Genomic DNA, 21917 nt, shown 5'->3' on the forward strand with positions numbered 1-21917 from the left:
TTCCTATTCAAAGGAGGGGGGCACTGCCAGTGTGAATAGCAGATCTGTCTAACCAGAACTGCTCTGACTAGCAGCATGACCTTAAATTTCAGCCTGAACACTGCCTTGAGTCTCTGAAAAGAATCAAAATGCATCTCATATCCATCTGTCAAAGCCTCACCACTTCTTGAAGACATTAGGAAGCAGAAGCAGAATTTCACTGCTTTTCCGACTGTCACTGCTACAGGAAGGAGAGAAATGGCTTCACCTCCCTCTCCCATAGAGCACAGGTTAAGTTCCTTGTGTGCAGGATAAGAAAGACATTGTTCATGGATATGATTTTGAGAATTGACTCTATTCTCCCTGAATTTCTAGCAGGGTAACACCAGCAGGTTTAACAGAGGACATTTTGCTCTAAAATATCCCCTGACAGCAAACATTCCTTGACAGCAAAGACTTTGTTACAGTTTTCCAGGAAGGTGAGTCACATCTTATAAAAATCTGGTAGATGTGAAATTTCAAAGCACACCATACTTTACCAGGTCTTTGTTTTCTGTCCAAGATTCTTTAGCCTTACTTGTTACTGTAAACTGTATGACTGAGCATGGATATGTCAATGGAAACCCTGAAGATCACAGCCTTTTGGGGTTGGCACACTTAAAGTGCTTTGGAGCACAAAGTCTTCTTTCAGCTGATTCAACAACTGAAGAAAAAAAAAGGTAAGGGGGAAGAAAGCCCCCAGAAATGTGGAACTAGGCATGGATTTTTATTTGATGTCATTTCATTGAAATTAACACTTGTCCATGGCTTAAAATCTCAAAAAGTTAAACTGGTAAAGCTTGTAATCAACTATCAGTAGCTCCTTTATGTCATGTTCCCTACCTCAATTTACAAAGCTAGCAAACAAGCAGAGGGGAGGAATTCCTGCAGCATACTACCTGAAGGGAGGGTGTAGCCAGGTGGGGGTTGGTCTCTTCTCCCAGCAACCAGCACCAGAACAAGAGGACACAGTCTCAAGCTTCGCCAGGAGAAGTTTAGGCTCAAGGTGGGGACAAAGTTCTTCCCAGAAAGAGTTATTTGCCATTGGAATGTGCTGCCCAGGGAGGTGGTGGAGTCACCATCACTGGAGGTGTTCAAGAGGGGACTGGACGTGGCACTTGGGGCCATGGTTTAGTTGTCATGAGATCTTGGGTGACAGGTTGGACTTGATGATCTCTCAGGTCTTTTTCCAACCTTACTGATTCTATGATTCTATATCCTAAAATCTGAGCTATTCATTCTGGACTAAAGATTAGGAAGTGGTAAAAGTAAAATCCATATTTCTCAATATACAACACACTAGAAATTCCATGCTAACGTGGCCTAGAGTGCCAGGAAAAAATATCAACCCTCTCCTACCCTTACTGGGGAAGAAAGGTGAGAGTAAAGATCCTGCCTAAGAAGTGCACTCTTAGTTGCTTGTGAAGCAAACACAGCGGCCATGGGTTGCTCAAAAGGACCTTAAAGAGATGCAAGCTCCTTCTCCTTGCCATGAAGTGACTTTTCAAAGCTTTGTATGCATGCTGCCTGGCTCTGCAGCTGCAGCAGGCAGTGCAAAGAGGAGGAAAAGCTCTAGTAAAGGAGAAATGGAGCCTCTTTAAAAGAGCAGCTGTTTGGTGCATTTGAAAAGGGATAGAGAGTCCCAGAAGCGCAGGGTGGCTGAGGCTGGGAGGTCATCTAGTGCAAAGACTCTGCCAAAAGCAGGGCCACATGGAGCCAGTTGCCCAGGAACATGATGAGAATGGATTTGCTTTTTGTAACCCATAAGGAGGAAAATAATCAAACAGAAAAATACTTGGACATAAACCTACTTGTTGTATATGCACACCCTTGCACATAGGTGTGGAAAGCATACAAAACTACAGGGGGTGTTCCTGAAAGCATACTGATCACAGCATCACAGAATATTAGGGGCTGGAAGGGACCTTGAAAGATCATCCAGTCCAACCCCCCTGCCAGAGCAGGAGCACCTAGAGCAGATCACACAGGAATGCATCCAGGTGGGTCTCAAATATCTCCAGAGAGGGAGATTCCACAGCTCCCCTGGGCAGCCTGTTCCACTGTTCTGTCACCCTCACAGGGGAAAGAAAAAATTCTCCTGTTTCCATGGAGCCTCCTATGCCTCAGCTTCCACCCACTGCCCCTTGTCCTGTCACTGGGCATCACCCAGCAGAGCCTGGCTCTATCCCCTTGGCACTCACCCTGCACATCGTAATAAACATTAATGAGGTCACCTCTTAGTCTCCTCCAAGCTGAAGAGCCTCAGCTCCCTCAGTCTCTCCTCATAAGGAAGATGTTCCACTTCCCTAACAATTTTTGTGGTTCTGTGCTGGACTCTTTCAAGCAGTTGCCTGAGGTCTTTCCTGAACTAAGGGTCCCAGAACTGGACACAGTACTCCAGATTTGGCCTCACCAGGCAGAGTAGAGGGGTTTCAGTATAAATTTTCCACTGTGTAATAGGTAAAAGATATCCTGAATATACCAGAAGATACTCTTCACATAACCCCACAGTATAGGTCTTAGTAACATCTGGTTTAAGAAAAGTTTTAGGAAGCCCAATGTCTCTTTCATAATGTCACAGTTGGAAAAGACCTCTAAGATCACCAAGTCCAGCTGTCACTTTGAAGCAAATGTCACTTCATATTATGAAAGAGATTTTCTATAGTTTGCACAGCAGAATTTGAGATCTATGATCAGAGGGCTGGAGCACCTCTCCTGTGAAGAAAGTCTGAGAGAGCTGGGGCTGTTCAGTTTGGGGCAGAGAAGGCTCTGAGAAGGCCTTCTTGTGGCCTTCCAGTATCTGAAGGGGGCCTACAAGAAAGCTGGGGAGGGACTTTTTAGGGTGTCAGAGAGTGATAGGACTGGGGGGAATGGAACAAAAATTATATGTGGGTAGATTCAGATTGGATGTTAGGAAGAAGTTCTTCCCCATTTGAGGGTGTTGGGTAGTGATAGGTCTAAGTGGAATGGATCCAAGCTAGAGGAGGGGAGATTTAGATTAGACATTAGGAAGAAGTTCATTATAAGGGTGGTGAGACACTGGAACAGGTTGCCCAAGGAGTTGATGGAAGCCCCATCCCTGGACATTTTTAAGTCCAGGCTGGATGTGGCTCTGGGAATAAGTTGATCCTTGGGCTCCCTTCCAACCCTGACAATGGTGTAATTTTGTGAACTTATCAGCCATTACAATTCATTCAAGACTCTCTTTTCCAAATCCTTGGTCAGAGAATGAATTGGAAGCCCCTTGCCCATCACAGCCACAACAACAACAACCTTCAAACCTTTCTTACAATTCCATTTCCAAAACTGGAATTTCCAGGGACCAAATGTATCATTTCCAACGTTAATGCTAAAAAAAACCCAGTTACATCTTAAAAATGGAGAATGCTTGTGACTGAGAACTTCTGGTTTCTGAGAACTGCACTGACTTAACCTTAAATTGGCAATGACCTGTAACTCCCAGATGTAATTTGTGTCATTATTTCAATGGCAGCCCGCTGAGCATTCGGCAGATCTTGTAAATCAAACCACACATGGAAGATGGAATAATCACCTTCCATTATACATGCTCTGCATTTTCACGTGGGGTGTTTCTTTTCATCCAAGTTTGGTGCAATTAAACAGCACAGCTGTTAGAAACTAACGACATCGAAGGCCATGATGGACACAAAAGTTAATTCCAACCCAGGGCAATCTCTCTGCCTAAATATTTCTGTTGGCATAGAATGCAGGCTCTGTGCCCGTAAAGGGGGAAAGCATTGCAGCTGTGGGCACAGAGCAACAGAGCTATGACACTGGAATATAACCTCACAGCATTGTACTGCATAGACAAACAGGATTTATGTCGATTGGCTTTTTCTGCATAACTTTGGCATTTTCCATTAGGGCAATTTTAAAGTATAGAGATGATGAAAAAACATCAACACAACTGAAGTAACTGAAATAATTGTCCTGCAATAGAGGCAACAAGCTTAAAGGTATTGATGTATCTGTGTCAGCAATGACTACAAGCAACTGCCAGGTGATGAGCTTTGAGAGAAGCATGTAAAACAAATGCAAGGCTTCCGAGAGGTAGAAATTTGCCTTAAGCCACTGGCTGTACTCAAGAAGCAAAAAGTCTTTAAACAGACACACCAAAACCAAGATGGGTATGGAAAGGGAGCAGTGTGGCATCCTGCTCTGCTCCAGCGGGGTTTGTTGACAGGCAGGCAGGCATAACCCAAGCCAATCCCTCCCATGACTGGGATTTTGGCCACTGAAATCTGGATCTGTACCTATGAGTTCTTTAATCAATCTTAATGGCAGGGAAAAGTTAGCTTCTCCAAAGGAATTTTCAACTGTGAATCCCAGCCCTGCCTCCTTCAAGCAGAGAACATCTTCTGCCCCTGATAAACAGCTTTGTCTGGCAATGCAAGCCCTGGTTCTTAGTCTATCATTGATCCACTCCCAGGCAGGAGTTAAAGAGAAAAAACAATGACACGTATCTTAAAGAAAATTCCACCCTGTCCTGTGGCACCTTCTTGGTACATATACTGCAGATGGATGAGCAAAGCTAGCAACCTGATCTGACTCAGGGTACTTCTGAATGTTGCAAAGCTTGACAGTACAACTTTAATATTGCTCCCACATAGGAAATTATGATGGGGAAAAATATCTCTGTTTTGGAAAATGCTCTCTAATAGTTAGAAATAATCAGGGGAGGGGAAGGGAAGGGAAGGGAAGGGAAGGGAAGGGAAGGGAAGGGAAGGGAAGGGAAGGGAAGGGAAGGGAAGGGAAGGGAAGGGAAGGGAAGGGAAGGGAAGGGAAGGGAAGGGAAGGGAAGGGAAGGGAAGGGAAGGGAAGGGAAGGGAAGGGAAGGGAAGGGAAGGGAAGGGAAGGGAAGGGAAGGGAAGGGAAGGGAAGGGAAGGGAAGGGAAGGGAAGGGAAGGGAAGGGAAGGGAAGGGAAGGGAAGGGAAGGGAAGGGAAGGGAAGGGAAGGGAAGGGAAGGGAAGGGAAGGGAAGGGAAGGGAAGGGAAGGGAAGGGAAGGGAAGGGAAGGGAAGGGAAGGGAACCCAAACAGCAAGCTGATTTATGGTCACAATAAAACCAAACAAGAATCCAAGGAGGAAAACAGTGCATGTTTTCTCCCTCAAGCAGTATTTTTGCTATTGTGTTTGTAAAAACTATTTTGAAAATATTATGCCTAATTGATCATCACAGAAACACAGAATGGTTTGGGTTGGAAGGGACCTCTGAAGGTCATCTAGTCCAACCTCCCTGCAGTGAGCAGTGGCATCCTCCATTAGATCAGGTTTCCCAGAGCCATCCATCCACCTAAAAACCCAAGATGCTTTCTAGAATGATAAAAAAGAGCAGTTTTGTTATTCCAATACTGATTCAGAGCAGTTGGTCAGAATCCTCTTTGCCCTTGTTGCCAATTGCTTGAGTACAGAGAGGGGAAGTAGAAAAAGTTACAAAGCTTTTTCCCAAGCAAACATAGCAGGGATGGAGAGCAAGCTCTCCGTAGGTGACCCTCAGTGGCCAATCTTCAGTGGTTTCCTATGATCAGTGTTTGGCAGACAGCTTTTTCCAATGATTCTGCAGTGGCAGTCAGGGGCATGCTGACAGGCTGCAAAGAGCTGCAAGCCAACAGAAGCCAACTGTGTTACTTGCAAGTTACTACTTGCAAATGGGTCATCAGCTTGCCATAACTTCCCTTTCATAGTGTCTGGCAGGAGTCAGGACCATGTATTGGGTTTTAAAAGATTTTAGGTCCTCATTGCATCACTTGGATATATAGGAATCCCTTGCCTACATATCCTGTGACAGTGAAAAAACCCTCAAGCACTTCCATGAAACATGAGAGAGTTGGGGCTGTTCAGTCTGGAGAAGAGAAAGCTCCCAGGAGACCTAAGTGTGGCCTTCCATTATCTGAAGGGGGCTACAAGAAAGCTGGGGAGGGACTTTTGAGGGTGTCAGAGAGTGATAGGACTGGGGGGAATGGAAAAAAAAAAAGAAGTGGGTAGATTCAGATTGGATGTGAGGAAGAAGTTCTTCCCCATGAGGGTGGAGAGACACTGGAACAGGTTGCCCAGGGAGGTGGTGGAAGCCTCCTCCCTGGAGGTTTTTTAGCCCTGGAATGGGTTGTGCAGGGAGGTGGTTGGGGCGCTGTCCCTGGAGGTGTTGAAGGCCAGGCTGGATGTGGCTGTGAGCAGCCTGATGTAGTGTGAGATGTCCTGGGCCATGGCAGGGGGGTTGGAACTATATGATCTTGGGGGCCCCTTCCAACCCTGACAATTCTATGGTTCTATGCATTAAACTTTTCTTCCTGTCTTTAACATAGCTTTGGCTTGACAAATAGCTGGACTAGAAGGAAATATGTTTAAAATGTCATGTATGCACTACCTTCAGAAGATGATGGCAAACCACATACAACATTGTGTGTGTTTGCCCTTATGGGCCTGATGCTGCTTGTCAGCTTTACTGCTCTAGGGCCAGAAAATGCAACTTGCCTACAGAGAAAGCCATCCTTTCAAGTAGCCTGGGAAAAAATCATACCATTAAAAACTGACCATCTCTAAGGACAGCTAAAGAAGTTTAGCACCCTCCATCCTCATGTATCAGGTGAATGATCCTTAGAGATTATAGAGCTGGAATCACAGAATCATAGAACTGGAAGGTTTGGAAGAGACCTCAAGGATCATCTAGTTCCAACCCCCCTGCCAAGGGCAGGGACATCTCACACTACATCAGGTTGCTCACAGCCACATCTAGCCTGGCTTTAAAAGCCTCCAGGCATGAGGCTTCCATCACCTCCCTGGACAACCTGTGCCAGTGTCTCACCACCCTCATGGTGAAGAACTTCTTCCTCACATCCAATCTGACTCTACCCATTTCTAGTTTTGTTTCATTCCCCCTAGTCCCATCACTACCCATAACCCTAAAAAGTCCTTCACCAGCTTTCCTGTAGGTCCCCTTAAGACACTGGAAGGCCACCATAAGGTCTGCCCTGGAGCCTTCAATTCTCCAGACTGAGTAGTCTGATTAAAAAGAGGGAGATCACCATATATGGGTTGTTGTTATTCCACTGACACATTATAGGGCAAGATATCCCTAAAAAAACAAACCAACAAAAACAAACAAAAAACCCCAACCAAACCCAAAGCTAATGATATTTATAGAGACATGATGACAAATGGCATAGATCAAAGCAGGCCAAATGTATCTGGAATGTGTCCAGAGAAGGGCCATAAGGATGGTCACAGAGCTGGGGCTCCTCTCCTACGAGGACAGACTGAGTGAGTTGGGGTCGTTCAGTTTGGATAAGGCTCCAAGGAGACCTAATTGTGGCCTTCCAATATCTGAAGGAGGCCTACAAGAAAGGTGGGGAGGGACTTTTTAGGATATTAGGGAGTGATAGGACTAGGGGGAATGGATCCAAGCTAGAGGAGGGGAGATTTAGATAAGATGTTAGGAAGTTCTTCCTCATGAGGGTGGTGAGACACTGGCACAGGTTGCCCAGGGAGGCGGTAGAAGCCTCATCCCTTGGGAAGTTTTGAAGGCCAGGCTGGATGTGGCTGTGAGCAACACAGCTGTAGTGTGAGGTGTCCTGGGCCATGGCAGGGGGGTTGGAAGTAGATGATCCCTGGGGTTCCTTCCAACCCTGACAGTTCTGTGATCTGCTTTAACCTCTTAGAAACTCCACAAGCATTGATGGACATCACCCATAAGGCTCAGATATTGCTGATGAAAATATCAAAGTGCCCACAGGTACAAATTCTGCTGCAGAAGCTGAGTAAATTGAAAGACTGCACGTGTCTACAGTGCTAAGGAAGACTGACATCTACTGTGGCAGGTCAGTCAAAAGCCAAATGGCTACTTTCCAACAGTTTTGAACATCAAGAGACCTCCTTCCAAGGGGCACCTAAAGAACACCATGATTTTAGCAACGCCTGTGGAAACAGTGGAGGCTTTCTCAGCTTAGTTTGCCCATGTTTGGTACACTTTTGATGAAAAGCTTCCTTTCCATTTTCAAAAAGCCACATTCTAGTTCAGTCTCTTTCTCATTTGGGATGAGGATTTTTATCTTGCAAGGAAAGAGAATTCCCTATGGCCTCCTAAACAACGCGGGAAAATTCCATCTGCTGTTTGGTCTGCTGGACTGGACTGTCGTAGTCATGGCCACACTCAGACCCAGGAGGGTCAGAAGCACCATGCTGCTTACAAAGGGAAATGGTATTTTATTTCCCATCTGGGAGTTTGTCCTCCATAATCTGTTTCAAATGCAGGAGTAAAACTCAGCCAGGCTTGTAGCAGAAACATAGTTATGTGGCTCGCCAAATTCCTAACATCAGAAAGACAAGGGCTATTGGAATTCACCACCATGTCTTACGCCCCTGAAAGAAGACTTAGATCTCAAAAATGACTTCTGGAAAACTCAAGATCCCCATCCTTGGCTTAAAGTGTCACTGCAAACTGAAATTAAGATAGTCAAACTCTTATTTTTGATATTGCTACTCTTGAAGACCTCCATCCACCCAAGGAAACATGAGGAGGTAAGAGGCAGCTGAGTTCCCAGGGCCCTCCTTTGGTACCCCTACCCAGCAGCTTTTTTGATGGGAGCCAGTGCACTTACTGCCCTAGGGAAAGTTATTTTCCAGTGCTTGTTTCCTGACAGGAAATAAGGCAGCCCAAGGAGCAGCATCTGCCATTTCAGCCCTGCTTGTCTTTGTTCTCAAGGAAGGGAGAAGATGCCTGTCTAGACTGAACACTGGGGGAATCCTTCTTGCTGACTTTTTCCACCCTAGATCTTTTTCTTTTGCCAAGTCCCACAAATGTTCAGATGGGAAAGCAAAACCAGGGGGATATTACCCTCTAAAACTGAATGCAGTCCTTAGACTTCAAAGAACATTAGAAATGTATTTAACTGAGTTGGGAGTTTAAGAACTGAAATACAGTTGGACATTTAGCAAGCAAGCTCTGTCACATGAAGAAACAATGAAGCAGTTGTCACTGCAGTAACAAAAAGAAACCCCGAGGGAAGTATAATCCAGGTTTAAGCTTTGACATTTGCCCAAAGATTCCAGGTTAATAATTCATACAATCATAGAATCATAGAATCAATAAGGTTGGAAAAGACCTCAGAGATCATCAAGTCCAACCTATCATCCAACACCTCATGACTAACTAAACCATGGCCCCAAGTGCCATGTCTAATCCCTTTTTGCACAGCTCCAGGGATGGTGACTCCATGACCTCCCTGGGCAGCACATTCCAATGGCCAACAACTCTTTCTGGGAAGAACTTTCTCCTCACCTCGAGCCTAAACTTCCACTGGCACAGCTTGAGATTCATATGGGAAAGCCATTCACACACCAAACTACCGAAAATAACCCAAACCCTGAAGGGTGAACATCTCAATAAAGCATTGGACATGTCTGAGAGAAGAGAGATTAAGAGCAAAGAGAGCTCACCAGAAACCCATGCTGAGGAAAACCAAAGCAAACTGTGACCTGGACTGAACCTCTTCAAATATCACAGGAAAGCTGAAACACTTTTTTTTTTCTCCTCTCTCTGGCACATCAGTTAAGACTAGATTATTTTCTGGCATAAGAAGAAAGAAGACAAGAGAGTTTGTTACCTTGAATGTCGTCATTGAAAGTGCAGTACTTGTTCCGGTACTTGTGCAGGAGGCGGAATGCGTTAGCGTTAGCAAAATCCTCAAACTGAATGAGGCAGTTCATGCCATACCTGGGAAGACAGGAGGGAAAATGGGCATTCCATTGAAATAACAGACAGTTGTATTAACAAGCTAGTAACAGTTGTGGACAGATCTTGAATACAAGTATAATGTGATATATACATCTGCTAATGCTTTTTTCTGTTCTGGTCTGTATCTTTACATTCCTATGAATGACCTAGAAGGCACAACTAGACTAAGACACTTTGCTCAGTTCTAAGTTAAGAATAAAAGATCAGGGGAAGAGCTCTTCATCTCTCTGCACACATGAATTTACAGAATTAACCAGGTTGGAAAAGATCTGTGAGATTATCAAGTCCAACCAATCACCCAACACCATCTAATCAACTAAACCATGGCACCAAGTGCCTCATCCACTCTTTTTAAACACTTCCAGTGATGGTGACTCCACCATCTCCTTAGGCAGCCCATTCCAATGGCCGAGCTCTCTTTCCGTGAAGAACTTCCCTACAAGATCTGCCTAAACCTCCCCTGGCACAGCTTGAGACTGTGTCCTCTTGTTACATTACATTACATAGAATTACATTACATAGAATAAACCAGGTTGGAAGAGACCTTCAAGATCATGGCGTCCAACCCATCAACCAATCCAACACCACCCAAACATCTAACCCACGGCACCAAGCACCCCATCAAGTCTCCTCCTGAAAACCTCCAGTGATGGCGACTCCACCACCTCCCCAGGCAGCCCATTCCAATGGGCAATCACTCTGTTGTTCTGGTGCTGGTTGCCTGGGAGAAGAGACCAGCCCCCACCTGGCTACAACCACCCTTCAGCTAGTTGTAGATGGCAATAAGGTCTCCCCTGAGCCTCCACTTCTCCAGGCTAAACAACCCCAGCTCCCTCAGCCTCTCCTCATAGGACATCTCAGCAGAAGTCTTCACTGAGCAATCAGCTAGTGGGCAAAAAACCAAACAAATAAAACCAAACAACTATCCCCCAAAAGAAGTCAGTTAAAAGGTAACATATTCAGAACATGGATTTTGTTTTATTGTCATTATGCAGGTCAGCAGCATGACATCACTCCCAACATGATACTCAACCATTCTTATTATGAAACATGGTTAACCTAGACAAAGGATAAACATATCAAGGTCCTGCATCTGGGCTGGGGCAATCCCAAGCACTGATATAGGCTGGGCAGGGACTGGCTTGAGAGCAGCCCTGAAGAACTTGGGGGTGCTGGGGGATGAGAAGCTCAACGTGAGCCAGCAGAGTGCACTTGCAGCCCAGAAAGCCAACCAGAGCCTGGGCTGCATCAAGAGAAGTATAGCCAGCAGGTTGAAAAAGGTGATTCTCCCCCTCTACTCTGCTCTGGTGAGACCCCATGTGGAGTACTGCATCCAGTTCTGGAGCCCCTGTTACAGGAAGGATCTGGAGGTGCTGGAGCATGTCCAGAGAAGGGCCACAAGGCTGATCAGAGGGCTGGAGCTCCTCTCCTATGAGGACAGACTGAGGGAGTTGGGGCTCTTCAGTCTGGAGAAGAGAAGGCGCCAAGGAGAACTAATTGTGGCCTTCCAGGATCTGAAGGGGGCCTACAGGAAAGCTGGAGAGGGACTTTTTAGGGTGTCAGGGAGTGATAGGACTGGGGGGAATGGAGCAATACTAGAAATGGGTAGATTCAGATTGGATGTCTGGAAGTTCTTCCCCATGAGGGTGGTGAGAGACTGGCACAGGTTGCCCAGGGAGGTGGTGGAAGCCTCATCCCTGAAGGTTTTTAAGTCCAGGCTGGATGTGGCTGTGAGCAACCTGCTGTCGTGTGAGGTGTCCCTGCCAGTGTCAGGGGACTTGGAACTATATGATCATTGAGATCCCTTCCAACCCTAACAATTCCATGATCCTATATGAGAACACTGTAAGGAAGGAAAGTGTTAGCCACAAATCTGAATCCAGTTACACTTGGCTAACACACACTAAAAGTTGGGGACCTGAAGGGGGCATACAACAAGACTGAAGAAGGACTGTTTACAAAGGCCTGCAGTGATAGGATGAGGGGCAATGGTTTGAAATTAGAGAAGAGCACATTTAGATTGGACAAGTTCTTTACCAGGAGGGTGATGGAACTCCGGAACAGGTTGCCTAGGGAGGTGGTCGAGGCCCCATCCCTGGAGATCATCAAGGTCAGGCTCAACAAGGCTCTGACCAACCTGATCTAGTGTAGAATGTCCCTGCTCACTTCAGAGGGGTTGGACTAGATGACTTGAGCACAAGCACTGTGAGGAGAGGCTGAGGGAGCTGGGATTGTTTAGCCTGGAGAAGAGAAGGCTCAGGGGTGACCTCATTGCCCTCTACAACTACCTGAAAGGAGGTTGTAGACAGAAAGGGGTTGGTCTCTTCTCCCAGGCAACCAGCACCAGAACAAGAGGACACAGTCTCAAGCTGTGCCAGGGGAGGTTTAGACTCGAAGTGAGGAAAAAGTTCTTCACTGAGCAAGTCATTCGTCATGCTGCCCAGGGAGGTGGTGGAGTCGCCATCCCTGGAGGTGTTCAAGGGGAGATTGGACGTGGCACTTGGTGCCATGGTCTAGTTGTGAGGTCTGTTGGGACAGGTTGGACTCGATGATCCTTGGGGTCTCTTCCAACCTTAGTTATACTGTGATACTGTGATACTTTTGGAGGTCTCTTCCAACCCAAACCATTCTATGATTCTATGGAACTCCAGATTCCTAGCACTAGAGTCATATGCCAATATCTAACAAGTAAGAAATTGCCCTGCTATGCCAATAAGGTTGAAAGTTAGTAACAAATTACATTCATTTAATATTCCTAGTGTGCACTGTGTAATGGCCCCATCTCTGCATTCCCTGCTTCATGCTCCCATATGGCATGTTAAAATAGTTTCTTCAAACAAAACCAAAGCTGAAACAACCCACAAACCCCCCAAACCCCCAAAGGCATTTCTAGACAAAAGCTATGCAAAGCCTGAATTCAAGCTCACAGCAGACTGGCACCTAGGGAGAAAAAGAAACAACACCACACCTATGACTTGAATATTGTCAATCTCACATGGGTGTAAAGAAACCACAACAGGAAACCATGGCAAGGTTAAAATATAGAATTAGTATTGCCCGTGCAATTTTGGATCTGGAGGTATCACCAACCCTGGAATAATATTACCAGAGAAGTTCTCAGAAGCCCCATTATTTAAGTTTTGAATATTTAAGTGTTTAAAACTTGACTCAATGACAATTTGCACAGACTGTTTGATTAAAACTCATAAACACGATTGCAGTAAGGTGTGGCTATGAAATCATTACCACTAGGGTCTAACAGGGCAAGATCTCAACACACATCCTGTTTGAGTTAAAGGGGCTTTTTCCTTATCTGCCATCAGCATAAATGCAAGTGAGACAGACAAACAGCTCCTGCCTCATCCAGCAGAGCAATACAGAAGCAGAATCACAGAAACATTCAGGTTGGAAAAGACCCTCAGGATCATCAAGTCCAACCCAGAACCCTGCGCTACAAGGTTCACCCCTAACCCATAGCCCCAAGCACCACATCCAAATCACCTTTAAACACATCCAGGCCTGGGGACTCAGCCACCTCCCTGGGCAGCACATTCCAAGGCCTGACCACTCTTGCCATGAAAACTTCTTTCCTAATGTCCAGTCTAAACCTACCCAGCACAGACTGAGGCTATTCCCTCTTGTTCTATCACTGATTCTATCACTATGATACTCTGATACTCTGATAAATACTATGAAGAAGGCTGTGGAGGGACTTCTCAGGATATCAGGTAGTGATAGGACTAGGGGGAATGGAATGAAGCTGGAGGTGGGGAGATTCAGGCTGGAGGTGAGGAGGAAGTTCTTCCCCATGAGAGTGGTGAAGCCCTGGAATGGGTTGTCCAGGGAGGTGGTTGGGGCCCCGTCCCTGGGGGTGTTTAAGCCCAGGCTGGCTGAGGCTCTGGGCAGCCTGATCTAGTGTGGGGTGTCCCTGCCCATGGCAGGGGGGTTGGAACTAGGTGATCCTTGTGGTCCCTTCCAACCCTGACTGGTACTATGATACTACTATGATAATTACCTGTGAGAACAGATCAGCACCAGCCTCTCTACAATGTTCTTTCAGGTAGTTGTAGAGAGCAATGAGGTTTCCCCTCAGCCTCCTCTTTTCCCCAGCTCCTTCAGTCACTCTTCATCAGATTTATTCTGCAGGCCTTCCCCAGCTTCCTTGCCCTCCTCTGCACTGGCTCCAGCACCTCCACATCTCTCTTGTATTGATGTGCCCAAAACTGGACACAACCCTCGAGGTGTGGCCTCACCAGAGCTGAGTACAAGGGGACAATCACCTCCCTGCTCCTGCTGGACACTGCATTTCTAATGCAAGCCACAAGGATGCCATTGGCTTTCTTGGCCAGCTGGGCACACTGCTTGCTCCTATTCAGTTGCTTGCCCATTAGAAGCCCCAGTCCCTTTCTGCTAGACAGCATATCCTGAGCAGTTCAGTGGCAGTCATCTACTGTGCTGTTAACTGAGGGTTTCTTGGACCATACAGGTGCTTGGCAAGCCAAGCCAGCAACCTCTTAAAAAACACTGTGAGAAGTCCTGTGCCTGAATGGATTTCCATGGCGAGCCCACAGTTACAGCCACAGTGCAATTAGTCAGAATGACTGAGATTCCACTGGCAGGAATGGTGATCCCCACGGAAAATGAATACACCTTCAGCTCTTATGGAAAAAGCTGGGCTTCTTCAGCAGCATAATCACAGGCAGGTGCTTGAAAGCGAACGTGAGGAGTCGGTGATGCAGTAGTTTAAAGCACAACAGGGTCTCAGGATCTGACATGAATTTCTGTGAATCCAGAAGGCTCCAGGAACTAACAGTTGGGTAATGTTACCAAACTAATGAGATTAACATTCTGGAATCCTGGAGCTTGGTTAGAAGTGTTTCTTGGATGTCACTGAGTCCATGTCTGTTTCTTTATTTGACCATACATATAACATTCCATTTTCTCATCTGTGTTTGATTTGTCTCTGTTTTTTCTTCTCACCCATTGCCTTAAGCAGACACAAATCACAACTCCCCCTGCATTATATTAAATCAGTGTCCCTGTAGGAAACACTCATCCTATCCTGGGCAAATCATCCATGCTAACTCTCTGAGTAAGGTATCATGGCAGTCTAATTAAAATGGAAAAAATGCAGGCAGTCTAATTCTGGGTGCCTGGTAGTTTGGTAGCACAGCAGAAAAACTTTTCTAAGCAGCATTCTTGGTCACTGACAGCATTGCACATAACACCCAGGTGAAGCACCCCTGAAGGTCACCCAGTCCAACCCCCTCTGCAGTCAGCAGGGACATCCTCAACTAGAATAGAATAGGATAAACCAGGCTGGAAGAGACCTTCAAGATCATCATGTCCAACCTGTCATCCAACACCACCTAATCACCTAAACCATGGCACCAAGCACCCCATCAAGTCTCCTCCTGAACACCTCCAGTGATGGCGACTCCACCTCCCCAGGCAGCCCATCCCAATGGGCAATCACTCTCTCTCTCTGTAAAACTTCCTCCTAACCTCCAGCCTAAACCTCCCTTGGTGCAGCCTGAGACTGTGTCCTCTTGTTCTGGTACTGGCCGCCTGGGAGAAGAGACCAACCTCTGCCTGACTACAACCTCCCTTCAGGTAGTTGTAGAGAGCAATAAGGTCACCCCTGAGTCTCCTCCTCTCCAGGCTAAGCAACCCCAGCTCCCTCAGCCTCTCCTCGTAGGGCTTCTGTTCCAAGCCCCTCACCAACTTTGTTGCCCTTCTCTGGAGACATTCCAGCAAGTCAACCTCCTTCCTAAACTGAGGGGCCCAGAACTGGACACAGGACTCGAGGTGCGGCCTAACCAGTGCAGTGTACAGGGGCAGAATGACCTCCCTGCTCCTGCTGGCCACACTGTTCCTGATGCAGGCCAGGATGCCATTGGCCCTCCTGGCTGCCTGGGCACACTGCAGGCTCATGTTCAGCCTACTATCACCCAGTATCCCCAGGTCCCTCTCTGTTTGGGAGCTCTCCAGCCACTCTGTCCCCAGCCTGTAGCTCTGCCTGGGGTTGTTGTGGCCAATGTGCAGAACCCAGCACTTGGATGTGTTCAATCTCATGCCCTTGGACTCTGCCCATCTGTCCAGTCAGATCCAGCCAGATGTGTTCAACCAATTAGATCAGGTTGCCCAGAGCCCTGTTGAGCCTCACCTTGAATATCTCCAGGGGTGGGGCCCCAACCATCTCCCCAGGCAACCTGTTCCAGCTTTTCTTTAATTTGCTCAGGTTTGTAGTATTCAAAGAGTGTTCAACATGCCCTGCATATCAACCACCTCAACCTGTTCCACTGTTCCACCACCAACATGGGTAATGAACTTCTTCCTAATCTCCAATCTAAATCTACTCTTCTCCTCTTGTCACTGCAGGCCTTTGTAAAGGCTCTCTCCAGTCTTCTTACAGGCCCCCTTCAGGTACTGGCAGGCTGCTATTGGGTCTCCCCAGAGCCTCCTCTTCTCCAGGCTGAACAACCCCAGCTCCCTCAGCCTGTCCTTGTAGTTGAGCTGCTCCAACCCCCTGATCATTTTTGTGGCCCTCCTCTGGATCTGCTCTACCAGGTCCATGTCCTTCCTCTATTGAGGGCTCCAGAGCTGGACACAGCACTCCAGGTGACATCTTACCAGAGCAGACTAAAGTGGCAGAATCACCTCTCAATCTGCTGGCCAAATCCTGGGACTTTAGTGCTTCCCATGACCAGTAGCACCTCCTAAGATCTGTGAGGTCTATGTCCTCAAAGAAGTCTAATCAGATCCAGTCACTGGGTGCTCAGGATAGACAAGAAAATGACACAGTGTTTCTCTGCTTGGAGTATTCTCATACTCTAAACAACTAACAGATGAAGTGAAACAAAATATGGTCTCTGGCATTCAAGAAAATCCCCTTGGAGTAATGAATTGGCTACAAAGGTGCTGCACGGTTCTGGAAGCAGAGACCATACCGAAACAGCTGTTGATTCTTCTGTGACTTCCATACCTTCCTATCACAATCACTTCCCAGCAGAAAGTTGAGCCAAAACCTACAATGATACTCACAGCCAACAGCTCAGTTCCACTTTCCTTCCTGTATCACTCTGCAATAACTTTCCACCCCTAATGCACTCTGATGGATGGTTTTAGGCTGTGGTTTCTCCAGTGTAAAGGGAAATTGTTTGAATCAGCCCTCAGGAAAGCAGAACATACCCTCTCTGCACCTCATACTCTAACTGTCATCACAAATTTTCAGTTTGGAACTGCATCTCTTCATAGGTGTGTAAGGTAGACAAATGACTGCTGGATGAGAACAGAACAAAGAACTTTATTGCTTGCTCATGAAATCCTCTTCTGCCTTCCAAGCCACTTGAATTCCAGCAGCTCTGGGCCACTACAGTGCTGCAATTCACATTATCTACCAAATATTGTGGAAGGAGAAAACAAAGTGTACAGCTATCCTAAAATGTGACAAATCTTAACATCAATGCTTGACACAGATGTGGCACAGATTAACTTCACTCAGTTCCCTCTGATGGCACAGTGACTGATCAGGTGGGTCCAGAAGCAAGTAACAGATTTACTACACACACACACAAAACCCCATCCTATTTTAAAACACCACTGAACGGTTGTGTTTGACTGTCCCAAGGGACACATTAAGAGCAAAAGGCCTACAGCTGCAGGTGGGTAAGGATGATTAGGAACCAACATTACATGGAACTGTCCAAGTATGGATGATTAAAACAAGTTTAATAGGTATTTCTCCACAATTTAAAAGCTGACTACATATCATAATAGTAGAGGACTAGATGATCTTTCAAGGTGCCTTCCAACCCCTGACATTCAGTGCTTCTGTGAAATAGGAGTGTTGACCTGTGTGCTGCTTATCTAGGCAGCTAAACTTGATCATCATACAGCTCAGAAGAATTTCACCTTACTATTTGAAATTTTAAGGTATACACATTTAAAATCATAGAATCATTAGGATTGGAAGGGACCTCAAGGATCATCTAGTTCCAACCCCCCTGCCAAGGGCAGGGACACCTCACACTACATCAGGTTGCTCACAGCCACATCCAGCCTGGCCTGAAAAACCTCCAGGGATGAGGCTTCCACCACCTCCCTGGGCAACCTGTTCCAGTGTCTCACCACCCTCGTGGGGAAGAACTTCTTCCTAACATCCAATCTGAATCTACCCATTTCTAGTTTTGTTCCATTCCTCCCAGTCCTATCACTCCCTGACATCCTAAAAAGTCCCTCCCTAGCTTTCTTGTAGCCCCCTTCAGATACTGGAAGGCTACAAGAAGGTCTCCTCGGAGCCTTCTCTTCTCCAGACTGAACAGCCCCAACTCTCTCAGTCTGTCTCCATAGGAGAGCAGCTCCAGCCCTCTGATCATCCTCATGACCCTCCTGGATATGTTCCAGCATGTCCAGATCCTTCTTGTAATAGGGGCTCCAGAACTATGTAACCTGAAATCCTTTTCCTTTGAACTTGTCACCAACGAGAGAGTCGTGGCAGCTAGCAGACATTCTCTATGGCTACCATGCTGCAAACATGAGTCACACACATCTTCCACACTCCATCACTTTTGGGAAACAGAGCCATTTCTCCAGCTCTCTGCCACTTTACTCTGGTGAGACCTCATCTGGAGGTCCAGGTCTGGAGCCCTCAAGGACATGGACCTGGTAGAGCAGGTCCAGAGGAGGGTCATGAAAATGATCAGGGGGTCGGAGCACCTCTGCTATGAGGACAGGCTGAGGGAGCTGTGGGTGTTCAGCCTGGAGAAGAGGGGGCTCCAGGGAGACCTAATAGCAGGCTGCCAGTACCTGAAGGGGGACTACAAGAAGGATGGAGAGAGTCTGTTTACAGAGACCTGTAGTGATAAGACAAGGGACAATGGCTTCAAACTAGAGAAGAGTAGATGTAGATTGCATGTCAGGAACAGGTTCTTTACCATGAGGGTGGTGGAACACTGGAACAGGTTTTCCAGGGAGGTGGTTGGGGCCTCATCCCTGGAGATACTCAAAGTGAGGCTCAACAGGGCTCTGGACAACCTGATCTAGTTGAGGATGTCCCTGCTTACTGCAGAGGGGATTGGACTGGATGACCTTTGGAGGTCTCTTCCAACCCAGATTGGAATGGGCTGCCCGAGGAGGTGGTGGGGTCGCCGTCGCTGGGGGTGTTCAGGGCGAGGCTTGACAGGATGCTTGGTTGTATGGTTTAGTTGATTGGGTAGTGTTGGATGATAGGTAGGACATGATGATCTCAAAGGTATCTTCCAACCTGGTTTATTCTATTCTATTCTATGACTCTATGACTGCATGACACAGGAAGACACTAGGGATAATTGGGGAAATGGAAAAAATTGTCATCAAGTATGGGAGGCAAAATGCTGGACAAGAGATTAAAAAGAACCATCCCAGTGAACAAAGAGTGGTTGCCAGAAAACACTGTTTCTAATACTTCCCCCAATTTGCAACATATTTTGTGTGGCAGTCTTAGCTTAATTTCCCCCCATTTATCAGTTAATTCATACTCAATTCCCTGTCACAACAACGTTAATCTTTCACAACACTCTGCAGATTAGATCTTTATGTAACAGGCTGGAGAAAAATGTCCACAGCTCTTTAACAGTCCCAAACATACAGCATTAGCATTCTGGCAACCCAGCCTTCTTAGGAAGCTCAAACAAGGAAAACCCTCAAGAATCCAGTGGGAGCTATAAAAGTTTGGGCATCATTCTGAATCCAAACCATATGATCAGTAAAATCCATGCTCACTTCTACAGCTAAGAAACCTTTCTGGAAATACATTTGGCTCATTTGTTCTTACTGCCAGCTCTTGCTTTGGACAACTTCCTACAGGAACAAGTTGTTGCTTTTTAGGTTTTTAGAGCTTCCAAAATTCTGGTTTACTATTCTCCCTCTGTTCATATGGGCCTGGAACTGGAAAAGTCTTGGAAACCATGAAAAGTGGTTGCTGCCACCCATTCCTAAGAAGGAGCAAAACCAAAATGATAGCAACAGCGGCGTTCTCTCCCTTGCCTCATGCGTCATGCAGCCGCTCCACCAGCCAGAACCATTTATAGTGCACCAGGATGATGTGGAAATCAGCTCCTTGCTTCCCACTCCAAACACCATAAGCTTCTTCATTTCCATGCATCCCACTCTTCAAAACAGATTTAAAGCATAATGGCTACTGCTATTAACTCCTCTTTGTGCCAAGGCGTTCATGAAAGAATGCCTTGCCTCCTGACAGCTCTTATGACCTGGACACCTTCTCTTCCTGCTCTCCCCCACGTTGTCTAACTTCATTTCATAAAGCAAATAAACTGCTGCAGAGAGGTCATCCATCCATCCACCCATCCATCCATCCATCCATTGGAATGGGCTGCCCAGGGAGGTGGTGGAGTCCCCATCACTGGAGGTGTTCAGGAGGAGACTTGATAGGGTGCTTGGTTGCATGATTTAGTTGATTAGGTGGTGTTGGATGATAGGTTGGACACGATGATCTTGAAGGTCTCTTCCGACCTGGTCTATTCTATTCTATTCTATTCTAGTCTAGTCTAGTCTAGTCTAGTCTAGTCTAGTCTAGTCTATCCATCCCAGCAGCAGTTCCACTACAGTTTTAACTTGCTGCTTAAATTCAACCAAATTTGACCACAGGGGATAAAGTTTTCCACAATCACTGCTACGTATTTTTTCTGTGGGAAAAGGTGGCCAAGATGAGAACCCCTCCAGCAAGCACCACAGCCCTTCTGCAGCAGATGTTACTACTCATGCTGCCTGTGTAACATCCTGATGTGCTACAGCTGCACAGGACAGAAACCAGAAATCTGTCCAAGGTGTACTAGGCTCTTGCCAGTGCTTCACTGCAAACACTTTCTCAGAGGAGGTATCCTTACATTTCAGATAACTTTGTCTCCCTGTCGTGGATTGGACCAGGAAGTCAGAGACAGGGCATTCATAACAGGAAGAGATTTTCTAAGGAACTCAATAGAAACTGTCACCAGCATCTCTGCTTTCCACATGAATGACTCCATTTAATGTCCCCCCACCCCCCTGCAGGCTGCCATTGTTTTTTATTTCATCTACAGAAAGCATTTAATTTCTTAGGAGTGTTTTTCATAGACATTCTCTCTCCAAACCAGATCCTGCCCTGTGCATATCCCAAGTAGGCAAGGGATTAGAGGACATAGCAGCATTTAGTACCCACCCTGCTACCAGCAGCAGACCCTTGCTTCCCTTATGTTCTTCCTAAGGAAATATAATACTACAAAAACTTTCCATGTTACAATTCCCTGGCACGGTCACAGTGCTGCAGTGTCTGCAGTGCAGCCCTGCTTTCTGCCAGTGCTTCTAACACCCTGCTTCCTCTTTCCCTCTTCAGAACAGGTCTGGTGTTTATCTACAGGGTTATCTCCATGGACTTTCTATGACTGGAGCAGTGAGGAGAATGGGCTGGAGATAGCTCATGATTTCCTTCTTTATCCCCCTCCAGCCAACAGCACTGTTACATGTAGACAGACGGATGTTGATCTCTTCTCCCAGGCAGCCAGTACCAGAACAAGAAGACACAGTCTCAGGCTGTGCCAGGGGAGGTTCAGGCTGGATGTTAGGAAGAAGCTCTATACAGAGAGAGTGATTGCCCATTGGAATGGGCTGCCTGGGGAGGTGGTGGAGTAGCCAACATTGGAGGTTTTCAGGAGAAGACTTGATGGGGTGCTTGGTGCCGTGGGTTAGTTGTTTAGGTGGTGTTGGATTGGTTGATGGGTTGGACACGATGATCTTGAAGGTCTCTTCCAACCTGGTTTATTCTATGTATTCTATGTGTGGACTCCACAGGCTTTGGGAATATCAAGGTTTAGGAGAAGAGCAGTGCTGAATGAAGAAGAGCTTGTGCTTAGTGGTCTTGGAAGTTATTACTTGTAAGCAGAGGCAAAACCAGATCCTGTCCAGTCAAGCATTATTTATGTAAAGGGCTTCATTTACACCAAAAGGTAATGAAATTGAAAGCTTTTGTGGAACACTTACAAACAATTGCTACAAAACAAGATGGTCTAGTTTTTAACTTAATTATTCATCATCTTGGTTGCCTCACACTCTGTAATGAGGACACTTGCTCTTTAATTTAAAGTCTTAGAAGTCCATCTTTCTGAACTGTTAA

At 46.4% G+C, this 21917-nt stretch overlaps 1 protein-coding gene across 1 annotated transcript in view; it reads right to left on the reverse strand.

Annotated features, from left to right (window-relative positions):
* ME1 (malic enzyme 1) overlaps nt 1-21917 on the reverse strand; it is a 221716-nt gene that overhangs the window by 40026 nt on the left and 159773 nt on the right. Inside the window, exon 7 of the mRNA XM_054162557.1 lies at nt 9639-9748. Within this exon, the coding sequence (XP_054018532.1) occupies nt 9639-9748 (110 nt within the window). The remainder of the gene's footprint in view (nt 1-9638; nt 9749-21917) is intronic.

The sequence above is a fragment of the Dryobates pubescens genome, chromosome 6 (assembly GCF_014839835.1).
Source record: "Dryobates pubescens isolate bDryPub1 chromosome 6, bDryPub1.pri, whole genome shotgun sequence".
Lineage (NCBI taxonomy): Eukaryota > Metazoa > Chordata > Aves > Piciformes > Picidae > Dryobates > Dryobates pubescens.